This window comes from Montipora foliosa, chromosome 11 (genome assembly GCF_036669935.1).
Source record: "Montipora foliosa isolate CH-2021 chromosome 11, ASM3666993v2, whole genome shotgun sequence".
In the NCBI taxonomy this organism is placed as follows: Eukaryota; Metazoa; Cnidaria; class Anthozoa; order Scleractinia; family Acroporidae; genus Montipora; species Montipora foliosa.
Window position 1 is genome coordinate 3,796,730 of NC_090879.1, and position 15,000 is coordinate 3,811,729.

At 42.0% G+C, this 15,000-nt stretch overlaps 1 protein-coding gene and 1 non-coding gene across 4 annotated transcripts in view; one reads left to right on the forward strand and one right to left on the reverse strand.

Annotated features, from left to right (window-relative positions):
- LOC137976350 (beta-glucuronidase-like) overlaps positions 1–15,000 on the forward strand; it is a 32,012-nt gene that overhangs the window by 8,456 nt on the left and 8,556 nt on the right. For all 3 annotated transcript variants that reach the window (XM_068823688.1, XM_068823689.1, XM_068823690.1), the window contains 8 exons: positions 1–177; positions 618–764; positions 868–1,043; positions 3,234–3,380; positions 9,969–10,053; positions 11,965–12,141; positions 13,705–13,737; positions 14,250–14,352. The exon at positions 1–177 is cut by the window's left edge and continues 172 nt beyond it. In XM_068823688.1, coding sequence (XP_068679789.1) covers positions 1–177; positions 618–764; positions 868–1,043; positions 3,234–3,380; positions 9,969–10,053; positions 11,965–12,141; positions 13,705–13,737; positions 14,250–14,352 — 1,045 coding nt within the window. The remainder of the gene's footprint in view (positions 178–617; positions 765–867; positions 1,044–3,233; positions 3,381–9,968; positions 10,054–11,964; positions 12,142–13,704; positions 13,738–14,249; positions 14,353–15,000) is intronic.
- On the reverse strand, positions 2,010–2,082 carry Trnan-guu (transfer RNA asparagine (anticodon GUU)). The gene has a single exon. It is a non-coding gene; the product is annotated as a tRNA-Asn (tRNA).

Below are 15,000 nucleotides of genomic sequence, written 5' to 3' on the forward strand. Positions count from 1 at the left end.
TCCTATATTGGTGATGTAAATATTTCCATGAAGTATGAACTTATTGACAAGGCTGGAAATGTGGTATCCTCGACAGGGGGTCCTTTAATGCTGGAAGGAAAATTGTCAGTAGCAAAACCAATGCTTTGGTGGCCAATAGGAATGAATGATGAACCTGCTTATCTTTATACTCTGAAGGTATGGCATGAAAGGAAATAGTAGTGGTAATATTGCCTTCTTAATACCACTGTACAAACATGTTTTAGAGAAATACTGTTGAGACTTTTCTTCTGGAGGTAGTAGAGACCTCAACTTTATCCATTGGTTCTTTTCAGCTGTCAATACAGTGACCTGCTGCCATGTTGTCACCCTGGGTGACTGCATCACCTGATGCAGTACCACAGTTTCTTTAGAAACTAAAATTTTGTTTGACCCTGGGGTTGAGGCTGTAGAGACCTCAAAATGATAATGAAACAACGAGACCCTTTTTCGTAGCACATGCCCTTGAAAGAACTTTGAGCTCCATAACTTATGCACGGCTGTTAACAGAAAACTCAGTTCTTGTAGTATTACAGATCTTGTACAGTTGAAGCCAACATTCCTGATAATGCTCCTGAATAGCAATTTTTCTCTTTTAGGTAACAACTCGAACCATTTTGCCAGAGTTGTCTGATATTTACCGCTTGCCTGTGGGTATTAGGTCTGTTGAGGTGAAGGAGACTCAGTTTCTCATCAACAACAAGCCATTCTACTTCAAAGGCTTTGGAAAACATGAAGATGCAGATGTAAGGGCATTTCAGAACTCAGTTGTGGTGTCATTTTAGTGTTAAGATTATCCAAGTGGTGTTTGGTGATTTGCACAATAATAAAATGGTTTATTTCCTGTAGATTCGAGGAAAAGGTATGGACCATGCCATTATTGCCAAAGACTTTAACATGATCAAGTGGCTGGGAGCAAATTGTTTTCGCACGAGTCACTACCCTTATGCTGATGAAATTATGGACATGGCTGACAGGGAAGGAATTGTGGTCATCGATGAAAGCCCTGGGGTTGGCATAAAACAGTAAGTGAGCAGAAAGATATAATTCCAAGTTCAAATTTCATATCCTTGCAGAGTGGAGGACAGGTATGATGTAAAAATGACCAAGTCTTTTTACCATGCCAAATCACAGGATAATGGTTCTGTGCTAGTTGGGAGTGGGAGAGTAAACTTTGGTATCAGAGATTAATGAGCACACATAATGAGCTCGCCATTTTAATCTGCCTAACCACTCCAAAAAACACATGGCTATCTGCGGCCTTTCCCTACATCTAGGTACGACGGAAAGCCGCAACAATCTGGAACAAAAATTCATCTTTCAAATCGGCACCCTTAATCCTCACGGTATTAACGAACGCTTTTCATTTAACTAATATATTCCTATTTTTCACGTTGCCATGTTACCACCAATAGCGTAGCTCCTACTCTACTATAAAAACTACACCTAACCCATAATCCCTCTATTCGCTCTGACGAAGGGCTAACGCTCGAAACGTCAGCTTTTAGAATCTCTGGACGGTGGCCAATTTACATTATCAACTCCGTTGATAAAACCAAATTTTTGTACACATTGCAGTCACAGGGCCTTTGCACCGTTGAACAATTTTAACATAATCTTATGCCCTTCTAATACATTCGAGTTTTGGAGTGGCTTTTATGACTTGTTCTTCAGAGCTCTGGCTCCGCAACATTGATAACACTCAATGGTGAGGTCTCTTTACTATGGGTGGAGTTTCTGTGCAGGTGTTTGGACTCTTAGATGTTCTTCACTATCCAGAGAAAATGGAATTGGGTCCACTATTTTACGTGGTCACGTGAGCCAAGTGAATAGGGAGCTTAACCACGCAATATTTTATGTTACGGACAGAAACCGGAAGTGAACGTGTTGTTTGTCAGGACAGTAGGCTTAATAATACATTAAGTGAAGCTATGATCCTCGCAGTTATGAGCGCAATTTTTGCAATTACGTAAAGAAGCCTGAAAAATTCAGGACTTCAACGGGGTTTGAACCCATGACCTCGCGACAACGGTGCGACGCTCTAACCAATTGAGCTATGAAGCCACTGACGTTGGGAGCTAATCATTTGTGGGTTCCAATGTTCCCGTGAGGAATGAATCAACGATGAAATGATATATGAAATGGATCATATATGAACTGCGGATATGAAATCAAGTGAAGCTATGATCCTCCCAGTTATTAACGCAATTTTTGCAATTGCGTAAAGAAGCCTGAGAGATTCAGGACTTCAACGGGGTTTGAACCCGTGACCTTGGGATACCGGTATCGCGAGGTCACGGGTTCAAACCCCGTTGAAGTCCTGAATCTTTCAGGCCTCTTTACGCAATTGCAAAAATTGCGTTCATAACTGCGAGGATCATAGCTTCACTTGATTTCACATCCGCAGTTCATATATGATCCATTTCATATATCATGTCATCATTAATAATACATTGTTGGAAAGTTTAAATCCAACAAAATATTAAATGGTTGTTGACTTTGCATAATGCTAATCTTTTTCAAGAAATAAAAACAAATGGGGGTCGCATTGTCCGGTTCTTGAGATATGAGCGATTGAAGACAAAATATAGGGTGGTTTCTAATAGCTTCCTTGTTGCTATGGTGATGTATTTCGTTACAATAATGAGTGCATCTTGTTAAACAATAATCAACATTTCATATGACTCTACATGAAACCTTGAAACTGTCCGTTTGCAGTAAGCTAGTGGTGAAGATCACGTACTTTTTGGCCATGCATTGATCACGTGCTGTTGTATCCGGAGTGGGACAAAGAGTGGGACACAGTCGAGCTTGAACAGGGGCACGTGAACAAGAAACGACCAATCACAGTGTTCGCTTTGTTTAGTAGAAGAAGAGGTCATAATATAACGAAGGCTGTCAATGTTCCCTGTCGTTTATTATGGAAATTACTCATTGTGTGCACGTGCAGCAGGTGAATGGCCCTTTGCTATCAACTAACGAATGAAAGGGTTGGGTTCTTAGGGAACTGTGGTGCTTCCTCGGTTGGAGAGTAAAACACGAAAATTTCGTTTTATCAAACAAGTTGATAGAGCTCGAATTGCCACCATAAACAAATAAACGGAGCCTATTCGACCTCAATCAAGTCGTTTGATTAAAACCAAATCTTCTTGGTTATTAATTGTCATAATACATGTACTTGTCCCCTGAATCTAGTTTTCACTGTCCTCTTTCAGAGAGAATTTTTTAAATGCTACGCTCAAACATCACCTGCACGTCATGGCAGAATTGGTTCGCCGTGACAAGAATCGTCCGTCTGTGATCATGTGGTCCGTGGCCAATGAACCAGCATCCAATAAACCCGGGGCAGAGGATTATTTCAAGTACGGTTTGCATGCAGTTTTCCTTTAACGTTTGACTTACCTTCATTCAACCTTTATTCAAGAATTTCTAGTCCTGTAAAGGGGTGCCATCACGCAAGACGTCTAACTACATAAAATTAAATAAGTTGAGACACATTCCCTCGAGTTATCTTTACTACAGGGGCAGCCAACGACTGGATATGTTAAAATTTGTCAGAATTACCTTAATGGTTTCCGCTTTAGTGAGTTTGTAGCTGCCTCAAAAATATTTGTCTGTTCGGATGTTCTAGGGAAACTTCAGGTCTGTATAAATTTCTAGGTGGCTTTTTTACCTTGTCCGAAAGTTATAGCAATCGGGACAGGTCCGATCAAGAACTTTACATCACGCAGTCGTCCTTTTTTTTCCAGACGACGTTTGCTTAGGAGATGATTCTCAAACAAACTTTTTCGAAAATGATAGTTAATGCTTTGGTGCGCAATAAAAGACAATACACACAACTTGGGCGTAAACGAGGGGCAGGGAATGTACTGGCAAGGCGCGGATAATACCCACCGCCGGTATGGACCACCGGATGAGGGGCCTCGGCAACTAGCCGAGGGGGTGCCTCATGCCTGTATTGCAAGGCGGGCATAGTTGCTGGCATAATGTCCTGGGGCCAAGTTAACCCAGTCCAGCAGAGTAACAATATGCCCCCTCCCTAACAGGGCTTCAGCACAGGGCTGAAGGGGTACCGCAGGCAGCAATTCCCCGCCCAAAACGCCGAGATAAACGAGGAGTGCCCTGTGCGAAGCCCATTTGGTGGTTTTGCTCCCAATTTGACAGGGAGAAAAAAATGACCCCATCTCCACGGAGTTGCAATAGCGAAAAGCAAACATTGCCTGCCCCAAAGGTGAAAGTAGAGAACCGACGAGTGGAGATAGGGGTCGAAAGTACGACATGAGCATAAAAAACCAAAGCCAATGGGCATCGCATAGAGACTGGAGGGGATAGGACCCTCACACAAAACAATTAACTGGAGGGGATAGGACCCTCGCACTAGACATTCGAATGGAGGGGATAGGACCCTCGCACAAAAAATTTGACTGGAGGGGATAGGACCCTCGCACAAAACATTTGACAGGAGGGGATAGGACCCTCACTCTAAACATTCGACTGGAGGGCATAAGACCCTCGCACAACACATTTGACTGGAGGGGATAGGACCCTCGCACAAAAAATTTGACTGGAGGGGATAGGACCCTCGCACAAAAGATCTGACTGGAGGGGATAGGACCCTCGCACAAAACATTAGACTGGAAGGGATATGACCCTCGCACTAAACATTAGACTGGAGGGGATAGGACCCTCACACAAAATATTCAGCTGGAGGGGATAGGACCCTCGCACAACACATTTGGCTGGAGGGGATAGGACCCTCGTGCAAAACATTTCCGTCAAAATAGTCATTTGCAATAGTACTACATGAACTTGAGAGGGCAGAAAGCCCAAGGAAAGAGAATGTCACAGAAAGCCCTCGAGTGCCGAATGGGCCTTTTTTCTTTTTTGTTTTAAAGGAGAAACATGGCATTAAGCTTAGGATAGTGCTTTCACCCATGTGATAGCTGGCATGTGGCTGAAAAGGGGATGAAAGGCGATCGTATCGAGGAGAAATGAGGGTGAGGGGGAAAGCAAACGCACACAGCAGGCTTCCAGGGGGATGCCAACATGATTGCTGTACCCATAGGTGAAAACACTATAGGTTCAGGACGATACAGGAAAATATGAATAAAGTTATCCAAGGAACTGTCATAGATCATTACTGATTGTTAGAAAAATCCAAGTTTCAATGAGATACTCAAGTTCTCTCAAGGATTCCAGGGGGCTTGTTAGCAGGAGGAGCAAGAGGCCAATGACTGAGGAACCTGACATATTGTTTCCTTTGGAGTCCTGATGTAAGCTTGGTATGTGTTAGGATTCCAGCGACCCAGAATTTGAAGAGCCAGTTGAAAATGCCAGTGGTTCTGCCGGTTGTAGCAGCACCAATACTAAAGCTGTGAGAGGCAGAGGAGGAGCTGTCATTGTCACAGAGGTTTAAGAGAAACCATAAGTTGTTGGTGTGTGAAGTCTGGGTGAGATATGGTCCACAGGAGAAGCTGAAGAGTAGCTGGCCAGGGTCTTGAGTTGCAGTTTTGAGCATATAATCTTGCAGGGCAGACGATGCATAAAGGTCTGAGTTTGACCTTGCAAAAGTGAGCCTGGCTGTCTCCCAGAAAGGGTCAGTTTTGGACTTTTAAATTGCAGTGTCAAATGAAGTAGGGTGAAGGGTGTTGGGATGGAAAGAAATGTCTGTTCTAGCAAGGTGGGACTGAGGGTCGAAATTGCCATTGCAGGTAAATTCGCTGCTTCTTAAGAAGCCAAAAAAGGAAAGGGTAAATGCAGCCCATAACATAAAGGAGTCAGCATTTGGTAGACTTAAAAGGTTGTAACTTAGTATACTTAGATGCTATGGAGAACTGATGAGCTGATCAGGTGGCAAGCCTTCTTGCATTCCCATGGGAGAGCTTGATCCCCCTCAAACTTTGTGAAGGACTTGCATAGCCAGAATGTCCAGGAGACAGCCAGACTCAATGTGAAGGTTGTCAAGTGCTGCCAGATAAACATAATCGTGCCATGGGAGCCTGTATTGCACAGATGAGTAGCAGGGTGAACTTGTGAGCAGGTCGAACAGGGAGGGGGGGGGGGGGGGATACGGAAAGCTGATTAAAAATGAAGGGGCACTCCGTAGGCCAACGGGAAGGGCTGTGTAAAGGTAGTAGTGGTCTTTCCGGGCCATTCCCTGGAGCTTCCTCAGGGGTGAATGGGGATTATTCAGGAGGCAGGTTACGGGGTCTGAAATTGCGCCTTCTTGGTTGCTAATGCAACTAAAAAATTGAGTACTGGCGACCAGAATTTCACAACTGGTCGCCATTGTTAAGGTCAGATCTGTTTGCCAAGAGATGTCTTACTTTTTATCCTGAGACCGTTAACAGCCTCCATAACGTCACAAGCCGTTGTTTCTCATAAAATATGTATTGCAGGGGGAAAAACAACTCAGTAAAGAGATTCAAGGACTGGTGTGAGGAATGTACCACTATGGCCGCTTGTGTTCGACAGGGTGTGACTAGTGTTTCTGTAGCTGAAATTTTCGACAAACTAGGGGGCAGATAGATTTCATTATTACATGTACATTCGAGGTCGGATACATTTTCTCTCCAAAATGTGCGCTTTTGAAAGTGAAAAGATAATGCTTGACACATACACAAGACCATGCGGTCGTTGCTTTCTGGTATCCATAAAACAGGTCAAAATGCACAAGTTAATTTGGACCCTGGGTTAGATGTCTGTTTTGGAGGGGGAGGTTTGTGGCTGTTTTCCTACGAAAGTCAACATCGTAGGAAGGCCATGCCAAGCCCGCAACTTCCTTTGGGTAATCGAATGGTCACTTGATAGGGGAACATCTCTACTGCCCTTTGGGGAAAAGAAGTGAGAAGTGCAGAACCAGGGGTGGATCCAGAGTAGTTCAAGTGACTTGCAGAAATCACTCAAATTTCTTCCAAACCTTATTTTTTAGCCCTTTATTGCAGTTCACGAAATCAACCATCCTTGTTTTAATTTTTTTGAGAAATATGACAAGAAAATCGCTCCCAATTGATTCTACCTTTGTGAGGATGGAACGACAGGAGCAGCTTTCAAAGATTTAATAATTGGTGATGTAGCTGATTTAGGACTATCTATGGATGACTGTCGAGGCCAATGTTATGATGGTGCGGGAAAATGGCATTCGGAGAGCACCAAATTTCAAATTTTCTTGGGGGAGCATGCCCCCAAACCCCCCTAGTTTAGTTGGTGCAAATCACTCAAGTTTCATGTTTCAAGTTTATTGTAGAATTTCATTATATAATACATTTTTCAATCTGCACTGCTCGCAGGTAGCAATAGCTAGTCGAGGCGAGCAGTTATTAGATGTATATACAAGAGATAACAAGTAGAGAAAGCTACGGTAATCAATTGTGTTTTACAAACGAACAGGTATACGAATACCTAGTGTACAGAGTATACAGTCAACTAAAATCAAACCAATACAAAGTGTAAATATGAAAAGCCAAAGTACTAATATATTTTTGTTATTAAGACAGATAAATCAATATAGTCATTTTCTTCTGAAAGTCTTTGGAGTAGGATATTGTGGATTTTAATTTTAAAATTGTTTTTGGATAGATGACGAATTTCACAAGGTAACTTATTCCAAATTTTTACACCATTTCTTGAAAAGGATTTAATTTGTTTACTCATGAAAAATCCTGGATCCACCCCTGAGAAAACCATACAGAAAATGCCGACAAGGATCGAGCTGGGCTTACTTTTTCCGAGAGGAGGGGGAAACGCTTTGTGGTTTACCGATAAAGGACCTAACCGATACCGGGAAGGTCGTTATCTGAAAGGCGCGAGTTTTCTGGCAGCACCGCGACAAACTCAACATACTCACCCTTTAATGTTGCGCGTTTAACTTTGGTTGGAACATGTGCTGATAACGGCGACTGTCCTTGAAAAATGGGGAACGAATGTTGTTGCTGGCACTGGGATGGTTGAGAAGGCCGGCGATGAAGTCGAAGTCGTCGGTGAGTAGCAAATGGCGGGAGTTTGTCGAGGTTGCACAGATTGAGGCGGAGGCTATTGAGGTTGGAGCAGGAACTGATTTGGCAGTAGATTCCTCGATTTTCGTCCACGATGATGGAAATAAGAGTGGCTAACGTGGTTGGGGACGTGTCTGTGTGTGAAGCTTTTCTTGCTTGGACGCCATCTTGGAATAAAATTTGACCGTTTTGACCGCTGTTTCAAGCAGCGCATCGTAAGGGATGGTGACAATTGCTGGTGGGTCTATATAGGATGAAACCTTCATCAGTAGAGGCACTTGAAGTAAAGGGGGTTCACGGTGGAGCGTGAACGTTTCTCTGCTGGTCAGATGGACGCTTGGTGTACGCGAGCTACAAGATGGTGCGGAAGGATCAACGGTGTGAAGCCGTTCAATAAATTGTTCCCGAGTTACAGTAATAAATAAAAGGTTTGAGGTAGCAGGGGGCGTAAAAAAACCGCGTTTGTGAGGTCAGCAAATTCCCCAGCAAAGATTAAATTGCTCAACGGAAAAAACAGAACTAGTTGAGCTTTGGAAATGTCAAACTGAGAAGGCTCGCATGGCGGGATGAATGAAATAGCCAAATAAGGTAGTCACGTGATGGGAAGTCACGCTCTCCTCCCAGGCGCTGCCCAGTATTTGCTTACCAGCATTAACATCTATTTTATTCTAAAATATCATAAGTTATAAATCTTAAAATGTCCTGCTACTTCTTCCAATGTCACAGTTAACCTAGAGGTCAACTGTGACATTGGAAGGAGCATAAAATCAGCGCAGTAAATTTCTAGTGTTTTTCGATGTTGTTTTGAAATTTTCACGCACTCTACAGAGTCTTCATTATTTTTCTGAGATAGCTAGGAAATCTGTTCGGGAAAATGTCCATAATCTTAGTGCGCTTCGAGAGTCTGAATTCGAACATCCGAAAATTCTAGCCCATCTTCCTCCGGGACAGATACTATCGAAACCGTCTGACTGAAGCCTGAAATAAATCCATGCTCAGTGAACGGGATTCGAACCCATGACCCTGCCTCAGCGCTGCACTGCCCTACCAGCTGAGCTACCTAGCCAACTGGGTGCTGGTCACGTGAGAGTTTGAGTTATATCCCATGAGAGCATTCTCGTCACCAGAGCCTCGGATGAATCCAAGGTTCTGGGAAGCTCTATGCGGGAGAACATGCGCCGTAGGGTTCTTATGGCGAAAAATTGGCTATTTGAACCTTACGGCGCCTGCTCACTTCTCGTGCTAACATGAATGCACCAATTACAGAGGCTTTTGATTGTTCTTTCTGAAAACCAATAAGAAGACACTTTGCTTCAGGGTTCCCCAGAGCTCTTCTCTCCCTCAGTCAAGAGAAGAGCTCTGGGGTCGAGATTGCCCGTGAGAGGGGAACAAATGAATGATATACATAATTTATTATATGGACGGGAGTGTTTTACTGGAATCTAAAACACTCGTTCACGGTAGAATCAAGATGACCACTACATCCGGGAACCAAGTGGCGTATTTTTCGTATGTAACACGAGTTGTCCTATTGAGCAACGACGTCGTAATTCCCGCATTTTTTAATTTGTATTAATACCCAGAACTTGCATTAAAGCCTTCTTTTCAGTCTCTACCATGTATATTTATTGTCCATAATAAAAAGAAAATTACACCTTAGCTCGAAGATATGAATTTTATGTTGTCGTGGCCGCTAATATAGTATTAACTATCTTGTAATTGATGTAAATAGTGCATAATAAATTTGAATTGAAGAACGATATTGCCACTCACACATAAAATTCATATATTTTCGCCACCGTGTAATATCCTCTAGATATGAAATGTTCATGCTTTCGAACTGCGGAAACTGAAATACACGAGAAAGTGAGAACAGAGGTCATCGCTGTTAAGCAGCAACTCTAACCCTCGTGTATTTTTTTGTTTTCCGAATCTGAGTGCTTTGTTTTTTTCTAGATCTGTAATTGGCTACACCCGTGAACTGGACTCCACTCGTCCCGTTACCTTTGTGACTGCGGCAAGTGCGGGCACTGATAGAGCGGTGAGTTTCTCATTGCAATTTTTTCATCTCATTCTCGACCTTTGAATCAACTATTATCGTTAACTCTTATTTATGTCCAAATTTAGAACACGACATAGACCCTTTGCATAAATGGCGCCCAAATTTGAATAACAATACTTGATACATCCTTAGCCTCGTGTTTATGTTTCAAGACAAAGTATTTTTCTCATGAATGTGAAGCTAAGGATGTATCAAGTATTGTTATTCAAATTTGGGCGCCATTTATGCAAAGGGTCTATTGTGGGAGATGAACATACTTTTTTAGAACATAACCCAAATACCCGGACACAGACTCGAACCTGGGACTGTTCGCATAGTAACTGCTCCACCTTTGAACTAAGTTTAGTGATTATTTCAAGGTGTCCCTCGCTTCGTTGTAAATCTGTGTAAACGCTCGACAGTAAAAAATGCTGTAATACTTTGATTACCAAACTTAACGGTAAATGTAAACTTTATAAGATCAAATCTTAGGCCCATACATGGATTATTCTGCAGTGAGAATCGAAGATTATTCCCAAGTTTAGGGAACAGGGCCCGGTTGTTCAAAAGCCGATTAACGCTAATCCCAGATTTAAAAAAATAAGCAAGGAGTTTATTTCTCTACTCCTAAATGCTGTTCAACGCTGATATTCGGCAAAACTTTACGTTAGAAGAAGTCAATCTTAAAAAACAAAAATAAGCAAAGAAACTTTCACCAAAAAGTTGAAAACATGAAACAAAAGTTTACGCTAATCCTGGATTAAGTTAATCGGCTTTCGAACAACCGGGCCCAGAAAGTTGAATTTCGGCCGGGGTCTTGGCTTTTATTGCTTGGAATGGTATAACTCACAATGCAGGGGATTTGAGCGAAAAGGGGTGTTTGCATTTTCGGTTTTGGACTTTGTTATGACCTTTTTTTTTTTTTCGAGTTTTGCTGTCCGGTTTGTGCATTGGTTTTCCGTTTGTGGCAACAATATGAGCGATTCTTTCATATTTGCAACGGTATGGATTCCTCGTTTTTTGGTTTCCGGCCTTTGGCATCAGTGAAGATGTGCCTTAACGGAGTGGTTCTTTGTTGAGAGTTTTTGACTATGGTATCCAGAGCTTGCCGCTATCGCAAATTCCGTCTCTTAAGTCTGACCTGCAGTGCAATAATCTTATTTTAAAAGTGGGAGATCAATTCTTTGCGTGCAACGGTTGCTGAAGCCACCACTCGCCTGTAGCCCACCCCTTTGGTTTTAGCAACCCATCCAAAGTCTTCTATTGCAATATAAGACCATTAATTAACTTGTAATGTATATAACAATCCTTTGTAATTAGTCTAAGTGTGAGTTAATAAATGTTGTTGTTGTTGTTGTTGTTGTTGTCGGACAGCATTTTTGCTGCATTTTTTCCCACTTAAACCTAAACCCAAGACTAGGTGATTGAGGGATTCACGACCATAGCAGCGGAAGCCTAGATGTCCAGAGGCCGTGATTCACGACGACCATAGCATCCACAATAGACCTCTTTAGCTTGTACGTTTTGTTTTCCCATTTCAGACCACGTTATGTTACTCTTGGGAACAGTTTCTTTCAAGTGTCGTCTTATGCACGTGCATATGTACTCATAACTTATGAACAATGAAAAGGAAAATTGCCTTGAGAACATCGCTTGGTCTGAAATGGGAAAACAAAACGTACAAGCTAAAGAGATCTATAGAGTGTTTTTACATGACGTCAAGGCGGCCACGTTGGTGTTCCAAAACAAAGATATGGCGGCCATGATGGTGTACCAAATTAATCCTCCGGGAATTGAACTCTATCTTTATGCAAATACTTTCTTTTCTTTAAGTAATCCAATATGGCTGCTAGTCACGTGAGTGAAAACGCTCCATTCCATGATGGAGCTTGGCAATTTCTTTTCTTTCAGGTTCAATTTGTTGATGTGATTCTATGTAACCGTTACTATGCATGGTATCAAGATTGCGGTCAGACACAACTCATCAGCCGTCAACTCGAGATTGAGCTAAGAAACTGGTTTAAAACGTTCCATAAACCAGTTGTACAATCTGAATATGGTGCAGATACTATCGCCGGGCTTCATAGGGTAGGCTTCACTCAAATTTTCAGAAGTTTTTTTTTGTTGTTGTTATTTTGTTTTCTTGGTGTCTCCAAAGAATTGAATTTCCTGAATGGTCGCCAGAAAATTGCTATGTCACAGTATGTATGTTTTCCAGCGAAAAGTGCGTAGGAGTATTCTTTGAAGCATTTCTAAAAGGAGAATAATTCTACTTTTTTTTTCACTTGAAGATTCTTCCATTGTAAATGTTTGGCATTTTTGCAAGGGAAGGGAAGAGAATTCGAAAACGAGAGAATGTGAAAAGTTTGGCCCTAACTTTTACAAATACAATCCATTTCCATTTCCAGTGCGTTGCGTCTTAAGTAATCAAAACGCATCATAAGAGTTTTCAATGGTATAAAGACATCTTTTAGCATTTTTCAGGAAAACCAATAGCGTGACAGAGCCCCCTCAAAGTTAATATAAGGGCAAATTTGTCGTATGGTAATTAGTTCTACTATGTATAAGATCAATTTCGCTTTTAGACTCTCTTTGAAGAAAAGCCTGTGGTATGGCCTACTACTGATAAGCCTTTTTTCGTGATCGTTTGTTTTCTTTTTTTGTGGAAATGTAGCATCGCTTTGCGGCACAAATCACTAGTTATCCATCCCAAAAGACACGTTCCACGAACTCTTTCCCATGCACTTGTCATCCCATTTCTCCAATTTCCAATTTATTAATTTCATTTATTAAAACTGCAATTAACGACTTTCTGAGCGAAATATCATCTCACTTATGAACCAACTTTGACAGTTGTATTATTATTAAAATCCAGGGCCCAGGTGTTCAAAGCCTGATTAAGGCAGTCTTGTATTAATGGCAACTTAAATTGCAGTCTATTCGATCAGAGAAACGTTTTCACAAGATTTTTAGCGTCCAAAATTGATTACACCTTTGCTTTCATTCAGCATGAAATTACAACAAAGTTAAGGCTTTTTTTTGACGGGCAAAATTCAAGCCTATAGGTTTGAGCCAATAGTGGTTTAGTGTTGATGGGCTGTTGAAAAACTGGGCCCACACTCGAACGGGACCGACCCGTCACGTTCCCTATAGCCGCGGTTACACGTTAGAACTTTAAGCATCAGCTTCTGTGCAAAGGCACTGCAAAAAAAAGTTTCAGCTGGCGTTGCACCGTGTAACATGATCGGTTTCATGAAACTTTGTTGAACTTCCGTTGCGAGACAACTTTCAGGTCGCAACGATCGCAGTGGTAACAAAACCAAGAGTTTCACCGTGTAACACCACTTCGTGAATCTCGTTCGGTCTTGTTATGCTTCGTCGCGGAAGCCAATCGGAAACCGCAACTTAGCCGCCAAGGTCATGGAACCAGTATCGACTTGTTTGCGGGAACCTGGTAACAACATTTCAAGACCACTTCTACGTTAGACGGTGCAATCGCCTGATGAAACTTGTTTCGCAGCGCCGTTGCACATAAACTTCAGCTGAAAGCTTCAACGTGAAACAGCGGCTTATGGCTCGCACTCGTTTTCAACCACTTAGGCAGACAGATGTTTTCAAGAAACTGAGCTTATGCGGTGATATTTTTCCTAGGATCCTCCTTTTGTATTTACCGAAGAGTATCAGGTAAGGGATGCTGTGCTGGTGAAGAAAAACAGACTAACACCGATCAAATGAAAGGAACCTGTTCTTGACACGGCCTTATTTTTTTGTCGGTGATGATAATAATACTCTTGTAAAGGGAAAGGAAAACAAATGCTTTATTATCGACGTAGCAGTTCCAGGGGACCACAAAATTAAAAAAAAACAACAAATGGAGAAGATTGATCATTACTCCCATCTTAGACTTGAGATTGCAAGGCTATTGAATAGGGAGACAATTGTTGTTTCCGTGGCTACTGGCGCATTAAGATCTTTTACCTCGACCAAATTGGAGTAAAGCCGGACGTTACAACCTTGCAAAAGAGTGCTCATCTTGGATCAGCGAACATATAAACTGCTCTCTGCCTAAGGTCTAGACTTACTTGATAGATTTTCATAAAGACAATACCAGTTTAACAACTGAGATAAATCAGGGAAATAATATCAGTAACGACGGGATGACTTAGACATCTTGTTTGGCTTTGTTTATTACCCAGGTTGAAACTATCCAGCAGTATTTCCCAGTATTTGACAAGCTAAGGAAAGAATTTTTTGTGGGTGAATTGATCTGGAATTTTGCGGACTTCATGACCAAGCAGCGTAAGTACGCCAGACGTTTGTTGAACACTACTGTGCTTATTCCCTCTTTCAGTCAGAGGGCAGAGTTTGCGCAGTAGTGACACCATTCGCCTTTTACCAAACTGAGTGGGCCTGGGTTGGAGTGCCGGACTCGAAGCCATAGCTTTGTTGGTTCTCGGCTGCGCTTAGAAAGGTTTTCCCCTTGGAACGAAAAATTTAGGATTATCAAACGCCGGAGTCAGTAGATAAAGGAAACTTAGTGCCTAGGCACTCATTGTTTCTACGAACGTTTTTCGTTCAATTAAATTTATTCGATTTATTCGTGTATTCATGTCACCATGGTCCTACCAATGACAAATCTCCCCGATTTTCTATTAGAACCACTCACAACTCACAATAGACCATGTTTGTATTCTCAGTATTGGACTGGAACTATTGTAGCTTGCAATGGAGGTTAATGCGGGGGTATAGATTAAAAGTATTTCCATTTGAAAAGATTCCCCCGCATTAGCCTTCCATTGAAAGCTAGTTCCAGTCCAACACTGAGAATACGAAAATACGCTCTGACGAAGGGCTTAATCTCCGAAACCTTTCGTGGTAGTGGTTAATTTAACTTAATCAACTTGATAGATAAAATTAAGGCTGTGTCTACTAACCCGGCAGCCGTGC